Here is a 13,273-nt window from a genome sequence, read left to right as displayed (position 1 = left end):
CCCCATGAGAAGGCGGGTTACTGGCTGCTGGGCTGTAACTCACTGCCCGCCCCCGCCGCCTCGTCCCCCGACCTCCTTGCCAGACATGGCCCTGGCCCTTAGAGCGGCTGGAATCCTGGGGTCAGCCAAGCCTCCCCCCAAGCCTACAGCCCTGCTCCATCAGCTCTCCCCACCAGCAGGCCTGGACCTGGGGTGGGGGGAAGCTCTACACACACTGCACACACACAAAACAAGAAAATGTTTTAATTGTAAAACTAACTTGAGGGAGGGGAGGGCAGGGCTGCGCTGAGGGGCCAGGAACCTGATTCTTCAAGCGGTGGTTCTGTCCCTGGAGCCACCCCGCAGGCCAAGGACTGTCTGTCCCCAGATGGGGGCTAGAGTGTTATAAAATGACAATATAAATAGACTTCTAGAAAAGAGGAGGCTGTCCAGGTGCAGTAGTCATGTTCTGCAGAGGCTGGGGGTGGGTGGGAAGCCCCGCCCCCTGGATCCCAGGTCCAGCCACACAGAGGGGTTCGGGGCGCGGGAAAAGGCCACTCTTCAGACATTCATGATCGACCCCTGCAATGGCTCGGGGGAGGGGCTGCGTGTCAGGCGAGGTCTCAGACACCCCCACTTGTAGGCTGGAGGACAGCGGCACTGGACCTTCCACACGCACACGCACGCACGCACACACTCACACACACGCACACCTTTCGTAGTGTTGTCTCCACCCCCGGCAGTCCCCATGGCAGATTTCCAGTGATGGGGGGCCGCCTGCCCTTCCTGGAGACAGGAAAACCCGGGGGATGGGCCTGTCCCAGAGGGTGGGGGCGTCTTGGGAGCCTCACTTGCTCCCACGAGTCCCTGTGTTTCTTTCAAAGTCACAAAATCAAAACCGGAGTTCAGTAGTAGGGTCCCGCACACCCCCCTGGCAAGGAGGGCGGCGCCACACGGAGTGTCTCCGGGGCTGGGAGGAGCGGGGGCCGGCCCCCCACTGGCCTCTGGCCGGGCAGGGGTGACCCAGGGGGCTCTTTGGTTCAGGGGTGGGGGTGACACCAGGCCTCATCGGGTGCGGTTCTGACGCATGAGGGGCACGATGCTGGCGGGAGGGCCCGCTTTGGCCAGGAACGGGTGTTTGAGCAGCTCGGCCGCTGTGGCTCGCTGGGCCGGGTCACGCACCAGCAGGCGGTCCAGGAAGCCCTTCAGGGACGGTGACACCTGTCGGGAGCAGGGCGAGAGGGTAGGTGAGCAGTCTGCTCACTTGCTGTCAGGTCCCCAGTTTCCTCCTGCCCAACGGGCCGATGGCATTTACTGCCCAGGGAGGGGCAGAGAGGCCCTCAGCACTGACAGCTTGGCCCCAGGGGCTCACCACCTCCCTACTTTCATGATTCGGCAGGAGTTGGCAAAGGCTGGGCCCTGGAGGCACCCCTTTTTCAGCAGGCAATTTCCCCACCAGAAGGTCCCCTTGCTGGACCTCACCAGCCAGCCTGAGCGCAAGCTCTGAGGGGCTGAGGGCGCAGAGTCCACATGGACGCTCGAGGCCTGGGGGGCATGGGGGCGACTCAGCACGCAGTAAGCACCACCTCAGAGCCATCAGCACCGAGCCCCGCCTACACCCAGTGCTCTCCTTGGGTTTGGGGCTGGGCGGTGCCCTCCCCCACCCACGTGTGGTCTCCCCCACGCCCACTGCCTGCGGGAGGGGCCCACCTTGTGCAGGTTCTTCAGTCGGGGTGGCAGGTTGTCCCGGATCATCTTCATGGCTTTGAGGGGTGGCTCATTGAAGTAAGGGGGCTCCCCATCCACCATCTCGATCACCATCACCCCCAGAGACCAGATGTCCACCTGTGGTGGGGGCAGGGCAGAAGGGCTGAGCTGTGTGGGTGTGGCCAGCGCTCAGGGGACACCCACAGACAGGTGGCCCTGCTTCCATTTTTGCCTCTGATACTGGGACCCAGCCTGCCAGACCCTATGCACTCCTCACCCAGGGAACCCTCTGAAGGGTTCTACCACCCTGCATCCATCCCCTTCTTTTTGCTACCCCCTCCCCCTGCCCCTGGATTCCTCTGGAGAACCCCCTCCTCGCTACTTCAGTCCATGGTGCATGACCAAGCTGTCTTAATCAGCAGAGTGCGGAAACAGTAACTGGTTCAGGAATGGACACGTGACCCAAGCTGAGCCAATCACAGTTGACCCTGAGACTTTAAACAAGATAGTCAGGAAAACAGTCCTCATTTCTGCTCTGATGGGGCAGCACCTGCCTGAGTGAGGGCTACACGGGGACAATCAGAGGCGGGAGGGACACTGCACACAGCTGGGCATGAAGCCTGTGCCCCCGCCAAACTTTACAGTCCTAGGGACCCACGGTTTTCCACTTTGCTAAATCCTTCTTGAGAAGGTTTTGTCACAGGCAGTCCTGGTGGAGATGGTCCCTCAGAATCTCCTACCAGCCTCCCCTCCCAGTGTGACCCCACTCCTGCCTGCGGTTCCCCAAGCTATGCTTCCACAGGCACCCTGGCCAGGCACTGGGTCAAGTCTTATTGACTGACTGTCCTCAGAGCCACAGGCACAGCTGGAAGACCTCAGGGCCAGACAGAGAATGGCAGGGAGTGAAGCAGGTCAGTGTAGGCAACACAGATGGGTGGGGGCTGTGACCAAGACCAGGGTTCCCCTGCTCCTCAGCACCTGACTGTTGCCATGAGGGAATGCAGCCTTCTGTGCCCATATCACTTGGCTTGCCACCAGGGGATCAAATTCAAACTCACGTGAGAGCTCTTTTTAAAAAAACGCTTGCAAGAGCATCTTCAGAGCACATCAGCCAGTTTGAAGCCTCTGCCCCAGGCTGGCAGGCAGGGCCAGGGCCCCTTCTGCCCAGCCTCCTGTTCCCATTGCCAAGCACTGGCTCCGAACTAGCACTCAGCCGGCGAGGAGTGCACGCAGGCAAGTCTACTTCGCCCCCCAAACAGTCCCTGGTGACCAAGCCCCCTCACCCAACACTCCGGCTGTTCTGGACTGCAATAGCGCAAACCAGTGCAGGGCGACTGGCTGCCTCTGGCTCACCTCTGGCCCATAGGGCAGGCGGGAGATGAGCTCTGGGGCCATCCAGTAGGGTGTGCCGACCAGGGACTTCCTCCGAGGCACCTCCTTGCTCACCTGGGCGCAGAACCCGAAGTCTGACAGCTTCACCTGGAGCAGGGTGCAGAAGCAGGGGTCAGAGGTGCTGGTGGGGCAGAGGCAGTTGCCTGTTTAATTCCTCAGCCTCCGACACGCTGGGTTTCTACATTTTGCCCAGAGGTTAGAGCCTGACCTCGGCTGAGCTCTGCCGTCTCCTGGCCGGGGCCCTCAGCGGTGTCAGCTGCCTGAGATCACACATCTGCCTCCTTGACAGGGTCTGTGCTGGGACTCCTGGGGGAGGCAGCCCGAGTCCCATGAGTACCAAAGGCTGGGCAGGGATTCGGCCTGAGGCTGGCTCCCAATGCCGTGCCCTGGGCCCTGGCTTCCCGGCAGGAGGCATGTCTTTAGTTGGTAGGGGGTGAGATGGATGCTGCCTGTCCCTCTGCAACAACCACCTCCTCAGAAACAAGGATTTACACCTTCTTGGGAACTATGGGCCCTATTCAGACTCCTGAGGATGTCAATGGACCCTCCAGAGAGCATTGCTCACACACTGCACATACAGTTCTGTGCTCACCCGTGTCCCCTACACATCTGTAGAATCTTCAGGTGTTCATGACCCCAACTGAGACTCCCTGGGAAGCAAAGCCTTCCCCCGAGCCCCCGCCTCTGTGAACTGGCTTAACTTTCCTGGGGGAGGGCAGGCAGATCACCAACCAGAATCTGGTGAAAGTCAAGGGCCCCATCCCCCTGAAAAATCACATCTGCTCTTGGAATACGAATGCAGGTTCTAGGATCAGGAAGCTCATCCATGGACTGCAAACTCGGAGCTTCGGTCCAGAAGGCAGGACTGAGAGTCCGCAGCCCAGTCCTGGATGCCAGGCCAGGAGCAGGTTGTCATGTGGCTGAGAGCGGTGGCCGGCCACCCAGATGCAGTCTCCCCGCTCTGGGTCCAGGGCTACACTCCAGCTCTCAGCGGCTGGGGCTGATGACGGCAGAGGCCCCCACTCACCTGGACCCCTGACTCTGGACTGATGCACGAGGAATGAATACACGTACTGCTCCTCAAGGGACTGAACTGGGGGCTGGGCTCACCCACCCGCAGGGGGAGAGCTGGGCAGAGGCCGGGGGAGGCCAAGCCACCCCCCACCACTGCTCACCCTGCCGTCGTGGGTCAGCAGGATGGAGTCGCTCTTGATGTCCCGGTGGATGACTCCCTGGGCGTGGAGCACAGACAGGGCCTGCAGCACGGCCAGGCACACGGCGGCGATCTGCTCCTCGTTCATCCTGGGAGGGCAGGGCAGGTGGGGGGAGGGGAGTGAGAGGGGCAGACAGGGGCCCCAGCCTGGGGTCTGATGGGGACACGGCCCCGCCCCGGAGGTGTGATGGGGACAGTGTGTTGGTTCTGAGAGGTGGCCCCACCCTAAGGCGTCTGGAGGGGAGCAGTCCTGATATGGGCGAGGTCTGGGGGCACTCTGGGGACCCAGCAGCGTCCAGCTGCCCGGCTGTACCTGGTGTGCGTGACGATGTCGGTGAGGGCGCCTCCCTCCAGGAACTCCATCACCACCCAGAGCTCGTCCCCAACCAGGTAGCTGTTGTACATCTCCACCACGTTCTCATGCTGGTAGTCCCTCATGATCACCACCTGCATGCAGGAGGCGGGGTCGGCACGGCGCGGGGAGGACCAGCAGCCCCTGCTGCCAGAGCCCGCCCTCTCGGCCTCGGGGGGCCCTGCCAAACTGCAGGTCCAGTTGCACCCGCCACTCCTGCTCATCGAGGTCCAGTCCAGGGACTGTCCTCCCACGCCTGAAGCCAAGAAACCCAGAAGGCAGCGAGGGGCCTGACATCTGTATTCTCTTCCGGGGTGCTCCCACCCCATGCACACCTCACGCTGCTGATGTTGATCTCTGACCAGCCCTGAGTGGGTCTGCGAGTAGCCCTGATGGCCAGGCTGGCACTGGGAGAGGGCGCTGGGACGAGAGCATTAAGCACAGGGCTGAGACCAGGACAAGCAGGCGGCTCAGACACAAGGTGGGGGTGGGGGTTAGATTCCAGGGGCAGGAAGGCCTAGCAAGGCAAAGCCTGGAGGGGGAGCGTGACACTCACTGCGTGCAGCTCCGGCAGCCATGTTAAACGTGCGCCCTGCGCGCTGCACTGGGGGAGGGGCGACAGGCTCAGGCCTGGGGGGCTGGGGTAGCAACGGGGAGGCTAACCCTGGGGACTGGGGTGGTGGGGCCTCTCCGAGATGGGGAACCAGGAGAGGCAGGTGTGGGGTCAACAGTGTGGGGCCAGTATGGGACTTCGTGGTGAGGGGCCTGGAAGGCACACAGAGGGTCAGTGGGGCTCAGGGCCTGGAGCTGGGGCTCAGGGCCTGGCCAGGACAGGACGGCATGGCAGTGGGTATCGTGGGGACAGAGGACACAGCCTGGGGAGGCATGAAGAGCGAGGACAGGAGCTGGGCTCAGAACTCACACCTGGCAAACCCCAGCCCCATAGGGCCTCTCCTGGTTCTCAGCCCTGCATGCCCTCTAAACCGTGGGGTAGGGGAGCCCCGGGAGGAGTGGGACAGCTGGGGGGGGCAGGTGGGGAGGCGGGGAGCCCCGGGAGGATGGGGGCAGGTGCGGGAGCCCTGGGAGAAGCAGGGCAGCCCTGGGAGGAGCCGGGGGGCCCTGGGAGGAGCCGGGGGTCAGGGGAGCCCTAGGGGGAGTGGGGCAGGTGGGAGGGTGGGGGATCCCTGGGGGGAGCAGGGGGGCCCCAGGAGGAGCATGGGGGGCAGGGGAGCCCTATGGGGACGGGGCGGCAGGCCCACCTCGTTGAAGAGCAGCTCCCGCCGCTGCTGCTTGCGCAGGTCCATCTTCTTGACGGCCACCAGCCTGCCGGAGCTGCGCACGGTAGCGATGCACACGATGCCGGTGGAGCCCTCGCCAATCTTGATGAAGTTGTCCAGGTAGGAACGGGGGTCGCCAGGGTCCACCACCAGCTGCAGGGCAGCCCGGAACTGCTCGTGAGACACTCGCTGGGGTTCCCGCTGTGGTGAGCGGGGGCCGGGGGGCCCGGGGGCGGGGGGCCCGGCGGGGGCGGCGAGGGCACGGGCTGGAGGGGCCAGCTGGGGCTCAGAGGCATGGGGGCCCAGCACTCCAGGGCTGGGGGCGCCGTGGGCTCGGGCAGTGGGCCGGGAGGAGGAGGACTGGGGGACAGCCAGGCCCCCCACCGATGGCCCATTGGGGGCCATGTTGTGAGGCTCCCCCTGTAACAGAAAAGAAAGGCGGCTGTCAGGGGAGGGGCTGAGGGACAGGGATCCCGGCTGCGGAACAGACAATGGCGGTCAAGATGGAGATGGACAGTGGGCTGGGGCAGGCTGGAGTTGGTGGGTGGGAACAGGGTGGGCAAGGCAACGGTCAGGGGTCCTGGGGTGGGGGAGTGGTTACCTGGGTGCCCCGGGACGGGTGGTCCGTGTCGGCCCGCGGGTACGTGTTAAAGGGCCGGCCAGCCGCCACTTTCGCCCCGCTGGCTAGACTGGCGGGTTGGTGGGGGGTGGCGACGTCAGGCCCAGAGAGGGGGCGCTTGTCCCGGGAGGACTCCTGGGGCCCTCCCGAGCCCTCCCTGGAAGACTTGGGCCTCTTGTCCGGCCCCGCCCGCCGCCTGTCTCCAGTGCTGCCACCCGCCTCGCCATGACTGGCCCCCCGGCCTTGGCTGCCCGCCTTCTCTGGGCCCCCTCTGGCTGTGGCGGCCTGCTCCGCGGGCATCCCGTTTTCCTGGCGGGCACGGGCGGGTGGCGGCGGGCTGTCTCTCCGCAGGGAGTTGGAGCGCGTCACCGACATGTTCTCGAACTCGTCGAGCAGCAGCGTGAGGGCCCCATCCTTGGCGCCTTTGCTGCCCCGCACGATGGTCTGGGGTCCAGGGCAATGGCAGGGTGGGGGCCGGGCAAGGAGGAGGGGGACACAGGACGTGCATCCAACACAGGCGGACAGGACAACACAACACACACAGAGACAAGACAGAGACGGAATGAAGAAATGCCATGGGTGATGGTGGGCTGGGAGGGCGGGGCGGCAGGGGAGGCCCCACAGTCCCTCCCCCAGCACCGAGCCTCGTGACAGGAGGGGAGCTGCCCCCCATCAGGTTGTTGCCCCTGGGCTGGGAGCATCGGTTCCCAGGATGCCCCTCAGAGAAGCACCCCCTGCCTTTTCCTTGTTCTCCAGACTTGGGGGGGTGCAGGGGAAGGAGGGCAGAGGCTGCGCCAGCCCATAACAAGCTCTGGAAAGCTGCAAATTACAGGATGTGCGGGCCAGGGCCCGGCTTGGCACCTCCTTCCCTGAAGCCTGGCAGGGCTGTGAGCCCCGAACACGCCCTCTGTTTCCGTGGAGGCTGAGGGTGGGGTGAAGGTAAAGTGAGAAAGGTCTGGGCCCGGAGCAGAGGGCAAGAGTGCCCGAGGGCCGGTGCCAGTGAACGCGAACCAGCACCCTGTGTGCCCCAGGCGCACCCTGCCTGCTGTGGCCACCGTCCTGATCCACCGCACTGCCTCCAGGCTCCCCCTAGGGGCCCCCACCCTCCAGCTCCAGGCACACGGGGCCTCTTAACTGCTCCTCAGACACACCAGACATACCGCAGCCTCAGGCACTGGCTGCTCCTTCAGCCTGGAGCCCTTCGCCTCCGTCTGCCCGGGGCTCCCCTCCTCAGCGCGCCCCCTTCAGATCTCTGCTGCTGGCTCTCCCTGACTTCCTGTGGTCTAAAACGCCAGCCTCGAACCCTCCCTATCCCGCTCTCTTGCTTTCCTTTTCTCAGAGCACTCAGGACCAGCGGACGTGAAGCACGTGTACAGCTGTCCGTGGCCTGCTCCCCTGGTGCAGTGTTCGTGAGGGTGGCCACTGTTTCTTCCTGGCTGCACCTGAGGCCCAGAACAGTGGCTGGTACGCAGAAGGCCTCAGTAAGTACCTGCTGAGCCCATGAGTGAGCAAGTGAGGCGGGCAGGCTGGGAAGGGGCTGCCGGTGCAGAGCACAGGCCCCAGTCCTGTGCGTCAGTCACTGGCAGGCAGAGCCATGGGCTGCCAGACAACCTGAGGCCAGCACTGCCTGATATGTGCAGAAAACTCGAACCCCGCAAACCCACCGACAGGCCACCGTGCCCTGTGGGCAGCGCCTGCCCCTGCCTCTCCTGGACCCTGGCTGCTAGTAGGGCAGCCTGGTCTTGCCCCAGGGGCCCAGTGAAACAAGGGAGACACCTGCTCAAGCTTCGGTGCTGGAATAAGAGGTCAGGAATCCCTGGCAGTTGGGGAGGATTTTTAGGAAGTGCCTGAATGAGGGCATGACCAGCAGGCATGCAGCCACAGGGCCTGGCAGGGGGTGGAACCAAGGTGGGCTGGGTGCGGCCAATGGGCCCAGAAGAGCCAGCACCCTGCCTGCGTGGGCGGCTGCCCCTCCAGTGGCCCCAGCCGATTCATCAGAAGGCAGAAACAGACTTGGATGTAAAGTCTTGCTTTTCTAGGCAGTGGCAAAGAATTCAAAGTATCCCAAGCCCCCTGCCTGGGGCACACAAACACCTCAGTGGGAGACCCTGGAGGAGAGCATCTGCCTGCGGCTCCTCCCGCCAGGCTGGGCTGGGCACAGCACCCAGGGCACCAGCGAGGATGAGTCAGCCCCGGGCCTGCTGACCAGCCCACCCCCACCCCTCGGAACAACCCAGGCTGACTTCCTGGTTTCCACTGCCCTTCAGGTGAAGTCTGTGCTCCGAGGCCGGCTTTGCAGGCTGCGGGGGCCACACCCCCTGCCCCTAGAACAGCCTCACCACAGGCCACGCCCGGGGAGCCAAGACCATGGAGACAGGAACGGGGTTAAGAGCATGGGCCTTGGAAACGCACCTTGATTAAAATCCCAGCTCGGCACGTTTGCTTAGATGGCAGGGAAAAAACTGAAACCACCCCCCCGCCCCCTGAGCTTCACGCGGGCTGTTTCCTCCACTAACAAGCCCTGGCTCTCCACCATCTGCCTGAATGACTCCTCCTGTCCTCTGCCCTCAGGGCTCAGCTCAGGTGACCCTGACTCCAGGAAGCTGGCCTGGACCCTGGGGCTGGGTCAGACGGCCCCTCGGGCCTCTCCTGGCCCAGCCCTGACCACGTGGGAACTGGTCTGTCCCTCTGCCTGCGATGGGAGGCCTGTCAAGACCCAGGACGGGTTTGTGGTCCTGGGGACAGGAGCACAGGGCTCAGGACAGACAAATGAGTTGGGGCTGGCATGGGGGATCGTCAGAGGGTCAAGGTCAGCGGAGGCTTCTCAGGAAGGGAAGGTGGGTTGGCGCTGGTGCCAGGTGAGGGATCAGTGGTGGATAGGTGAGTGAAAGGTGAGGATGGGGGGTGTGGTTGGGGTGCATCTGTTTGGTGGGCAGCAAGGGAGGGTCCAGTGTGGTGCTGAGGCCTGGGGTCACCCCACAGGGGTCGGCGCAGGTCAGGAGAAGCAGCAGCGGGCGCCAGCATACCTTGGGGGCCCCAGGCTGGATGGAGGTGATGCAGGCGGGGTCGATGAGGGGCTTGGGCCGGCGGGCCGACTCCTCGATCAGGCTCTGCCACTGGCGGGGCAGCCCAGTGAACTTCTGCTCATGCTGGTCGAAGCCCGTGTGCACGCGGTGCTCGAAGTTAGACGGCGCCGAGATCTCGACCCGCTTCTTCTTCTTCCCGAACATGGCTCCAGGCTCTCTGCGTGGAGAGTGCAGAGTGGGGCCCCGGTTGGCAGCCTGAGGAAGGGCGCGGCTCGCCAGGACCTGCTGCTTCTCCTCCATCCCTCCCTGGTCTCCCCACGCCCCCACCCTTTCCACAGACCGCACCCCATCTGCAGCCCGGACCCTGTGAACACTCCAGTCAGGCCCCTGGCTCAGAGCCCACTGGCGGCCCCACCCCACTCAGGTAAAAAGGTGAGCACTCCCAGTGGGCTTCTCTGCTCTCAGCTCTTCCTCTGGCTCACGGTGGCTTCTGACCTCAGGGCCTCTGCCGTGGCAGCTCCCTCTGTGGGGACTGACGCCTGACTCCCGCCCGCTTCAGGTGGCAGTCGCTGGTGGCTCCTCTCCTGAACATACCCCAGGCCCCCTGTCCTTCCACCCCATCTCGCAGCATGTCTAACTTCTGGAAACTGCGCTGCTCAGTCTTATGTTTGGGCTTCTCTAGTGGCTCAGATGGTTAAGAATCCGCCTGTGATGCAGGAGACCTGGGTTCGATCCCTGGGTCAGGCAGATGCCCTGGAGAAGGGAACGGCCACCTGCCCCAGTGTACCTGCCTGGAGAATCCCACGAACAGAGGAGCCTGGCCGGCTACAGTCCATGGGGTCATAAAGAATCGAACTCGACTGAGCGACTCACACACACACAGCCAGTCTTGTGTTTACATTTCAGCGTTTACAACTCCCATCGCGACTCCCGGTGCCACAGGCCCGGTCTCATCTGCCGCCCCCCGTCCCAGCCCCCGCCCAACACACAGGATGTGCTCTGTGACTGGTGCCCAAGGCCTGCCACCTCTGTGCCTGCTTTCTCACCCTGGACTGTGGGCTAGAAACAGCATGTACCTCTGGTTACTTGTTCAACACATGGTTACCAAGCCCCTGTCCGATGCGTGACTCCTAGGCAGCCTCACTAACATACCCCCACTTTACAGATGAGGAGACTGAGGCTTAGAGGAGGAGGCAAGTTCCTCACAGAGTGGGGCAAGACCCACTTCATGAAGGATCCTAAAAGACTAAATTGCCCGTCTTTAGGGCCCGTGGTTTCCAGGCCGGTCCTCACAACAGTCCTGGCGCAACAGTGGTAAATGCTCAGCGAAAGTGAAGGTCGCTCAGTCCAACTCTTCGTGACCCCTTGGACTGGAGCCCGCCACGCTCCTCTGTCCACGGAATTCTCCAGGCAAGAATACTGGAGTGGGTACCCACGCCCTTCTCCAGGGGGTCTTCCCGAACCTATGAAAGCTGAATTTAAAAACCAAAGGGGCTGAAGGGGACATGCGGAATATTGGTGTCCCACAGAGGGGGCCGGAGACATGAAGAGCAGGGAAACCAGATGGCCAGAGTGCAAATCTCTCTGTGCCACCTACTGTGACCCTGGGCAAGTGACTTAGCCTGTCTGTGACTCGGCTTGACCCCCATGGGGCGGCTGCCGGGAGGATTAATGAGTTAATTAATGAGCAGGGCTCGGTGCGGGGCATGGAGGGAGGGCCCAGTTGGCCTTTGCTCTTCTGATGCCGAGGATGACTCCCAGCTGTGTCAGGGGCCCAGGTGCTGCGCCCCCCAGAACCCCGGTCCCACACACATGCCCCTGGAGCCCCACAGACCTGCTTTGTTGCTGGCTCTGCTAGAAGTGCCCTTGGGCGGGTGATGTCTCCTCTTGGGGCTTTGGGTTACTCATCTGTAAAGTGGGAAGAAAACATCCTTTGCTTACTCATCCATCCAGCCATCAGTAACTCACTCCTTTGAGGCCAGCCTTGTGCTGGTCCGTGTGAGGGACAGAGTGGTGACCCAGACAGCCTCTGAAGGCCCAGGATGGTCGGGGCTGGGGTCACAGAGTACCAGACCCAGCCTGCAGGGACGGCAGGGTAGGGATACTGGAGGCTTCCCAGAAAAGGGCTTGTGTGAACTGAGACCCGAAGGACGAGGGGAAGTGCACTGGGTGGGGATTTCGATCTGGCTCAGGCTGGCTCTTCAGCACCTGGCACAGTGCCCGGCATGGGGTCGGCCCCAGCACAGTGAGTCTCGTGACCCAGTGAGGACGCTCGTGAGCGGATCCACGATGCGGCCCGGCAGCCCCTGGTTGTCCTCCCGGCTCCTTTCCCAGGAGCAGGGCGTGAGGGCGGAAAGGCCGCCATCCCCAGCCCAGAGGTGGGGCCATCGGTGGGCAGCCATCCAGGAGAACCGGTTTGGCAGCAGGAGCCCAGTGGGAGGCGGGTGGGGACCCAAGCAGCCAACCTGTCTCAACTGGCCTGGGCCTCCTGGCCAGCAGGTGGCCAGAGCCAGGGCTCTGCCAGGGGAACAGACCTGGCCAGGGTCGGGGGCCCTCTGCCCCAGCCTCTTGTCTACCCCCACCAAGCCAGGAGCCCCTTCAGTGCGGCTCCCCCATTCCAGCCCCCAGAACACTGTGCATTCCACCCTCCCAGGCCTCGGGGACCCTGACCAATCCCGTTCTTCCTCCAGGCTTCTCTGCCCTCGCCTCCCTTGCAGCTCCAGCTCCTCTACTCGTCCCTACACCCCGACTCTCCCCCATCTGCCCAGACGTGCGCCCCCCTCACCCGCCCGCCCTGGTCCCACTGCCTCCTGTCTGCCCAGATTTGCCCCCATCTGGCTTCAGGCCCAGCCTCACTCCTCACCTTGGCCTCTCTCACTCTGCCTGCCCATCCCCACCCCCCAGCCCGTGGCCTGCGGGCCCCAAGTCAGCTCTGAGCCCTCTGCAGGACAGGATTAGCCGCATGACCCCTCACTAAACCCGGGAGAGGGAGGAGCTTAGGATCCAAACGGGGTGGGCAGGAGGCAGCTTGCTAGAGGGGGCAGCCAACCCAGGATGCCCACCCGCGAGCCCCCAGGCCCCCCAGCCCCCGCCCCCTGCGGATGGGGAGAGAGGGGCACACCTCCGGATATTTGCCTGGGGCCACCCCTTCCCTCTGGGCGCTGCACAGAGGGCAGGACAAACAGAGGAACTGGCCGTGTTTATAGTGGCCAGGCGGGAGCCCCACCCCGGGCAGCTCTGAGCACCGCGGGCTCCCCTGACCCCTCCAGCAGTCCCCAAGCACCTGACTTTACTGGAGCCACAGAGGGGAGGGAGAGGAGCTGCCACATGTGAAGGGAGGGGCCTGGCCAGGAGCAGCGGGGTGTCAAGGAGTGGGCGCTGGGTTCCCAGGCACGCCCAGAACTCAGGAGTCAGACAGCACAGGGCCCAGAGGCCGGCTCTGCTGCGAGGCTGAGCCAGCCCACGGGGGAAGCACGCTGCGTGGCCCTGGGCCAGCAGCTCTATGCCTCATTTTCCTCTTCTGTTAGAGGAGAACCGAGATAGTACCTGTTTCCAGGAGTTCTTGCAAGCAGTCACAGAGAACCCAGCGCGATGGCCTGGCCCCAGGGCCGGTGCACACAACAAGGGAGCGGGCGGTAGACATCGGTCACCCTGACAGTAACAGCGGTCCCGCCGGCCCCTCTGCTAAGCACTCGACCCACAGTCTGC

At 63.7% G+C, this 13,273-nt stretch overlaps 1 protein-coding gene across 8 annotated transcripts in view; it reads right to left on the bottom strand.

Moving 5' to 3' along the window:
* Nucleotides 1-227: 227 nt before the first annotated feature.
* PAK4 (p21 (RAC1) activated kinase 4) overlaps nucleotides 228-13,273 on the bottom strand; it is a 47,676-nt gene continuing 34,630 nt past the window's right edge. For 4 of the 8 annotated variants that reach the window (XM_070770996.1, XM_070770997.1, XM_070770998.1 and 1 more), the window contains 9 exons: nucleotides 11,400-11,473; nucleotides 9,566-9,782; nucleotides 6,522-6,983; nucleotides 5,903-6,340; nucleotides 4,605-4,738; nucleotides 4,254-4,380; nucleotides 3,040-3,165; nucleotides 1,690-1,824; nucleotides 228-1,200 (listed from right to left, as the gene is read on the bottom strand). In XM_070770996.1, the coding sequence (XP_070627097.1) occupies nucleotides 1,045-1,200; nucleotides 1,690-1,824; nucleotides 3,040-3,165; nucleotides 4,254-4,380; nucleotides 4,605-4,738; nucleotides 5,903-6,340; nucleotides 6,522-6,983; nucleotides 9,566-9,769 (1,782 nt within the window). In that variant the 5' untranslated portion in view covers nucleotides 9,770-9,782; nucleotides 11,400-11,473 and the 3' untranslated portion in view covers nucleotides 228-1,044. Of the gene's footprint in view, nucleotides 1,201-1,689; nucleotides 1,825-3,039; nucleotides 3,166-4,253; nucleotides 4,381-4,604; nucleotides 4,739-5,902; nucleotides 6,341-6,521; nucleotides 6,984-9,565; nucleotides 9,821-11,399; nucleotides 11,474-13,273 lie in introns of all 8 variants that reach the window. The other 4 variants (XM_070771001.1, XM_070771002.1, XM_070771003.1 and 1 more) reach the window with 2 other exon arrangements.

Source organism: Bos indicus, chromosome 18, assembly GCF_029378745.1.
Source record: "Bos indicus isolate NIAB-ARS_2022 breed Sahiwal x Tharparkar chromosome 18, NIAB-ARS_B.indTharparkar_mat_pri_1.0, whole genome shotgun sequence".
In the NCBI taxonomy this organism is placed as follows: domain Eukaryota; kingdom Metazoa; phylum Chordata; class Mammalia; order Artiodactyla; family Bovidae; genus Bos; species Bos indicus.
The sequence above is the reverse complement of the archived record's forward strand: the minus strand, read 5'-3'. Positions and strand labels throughout refer to the sequence as shown.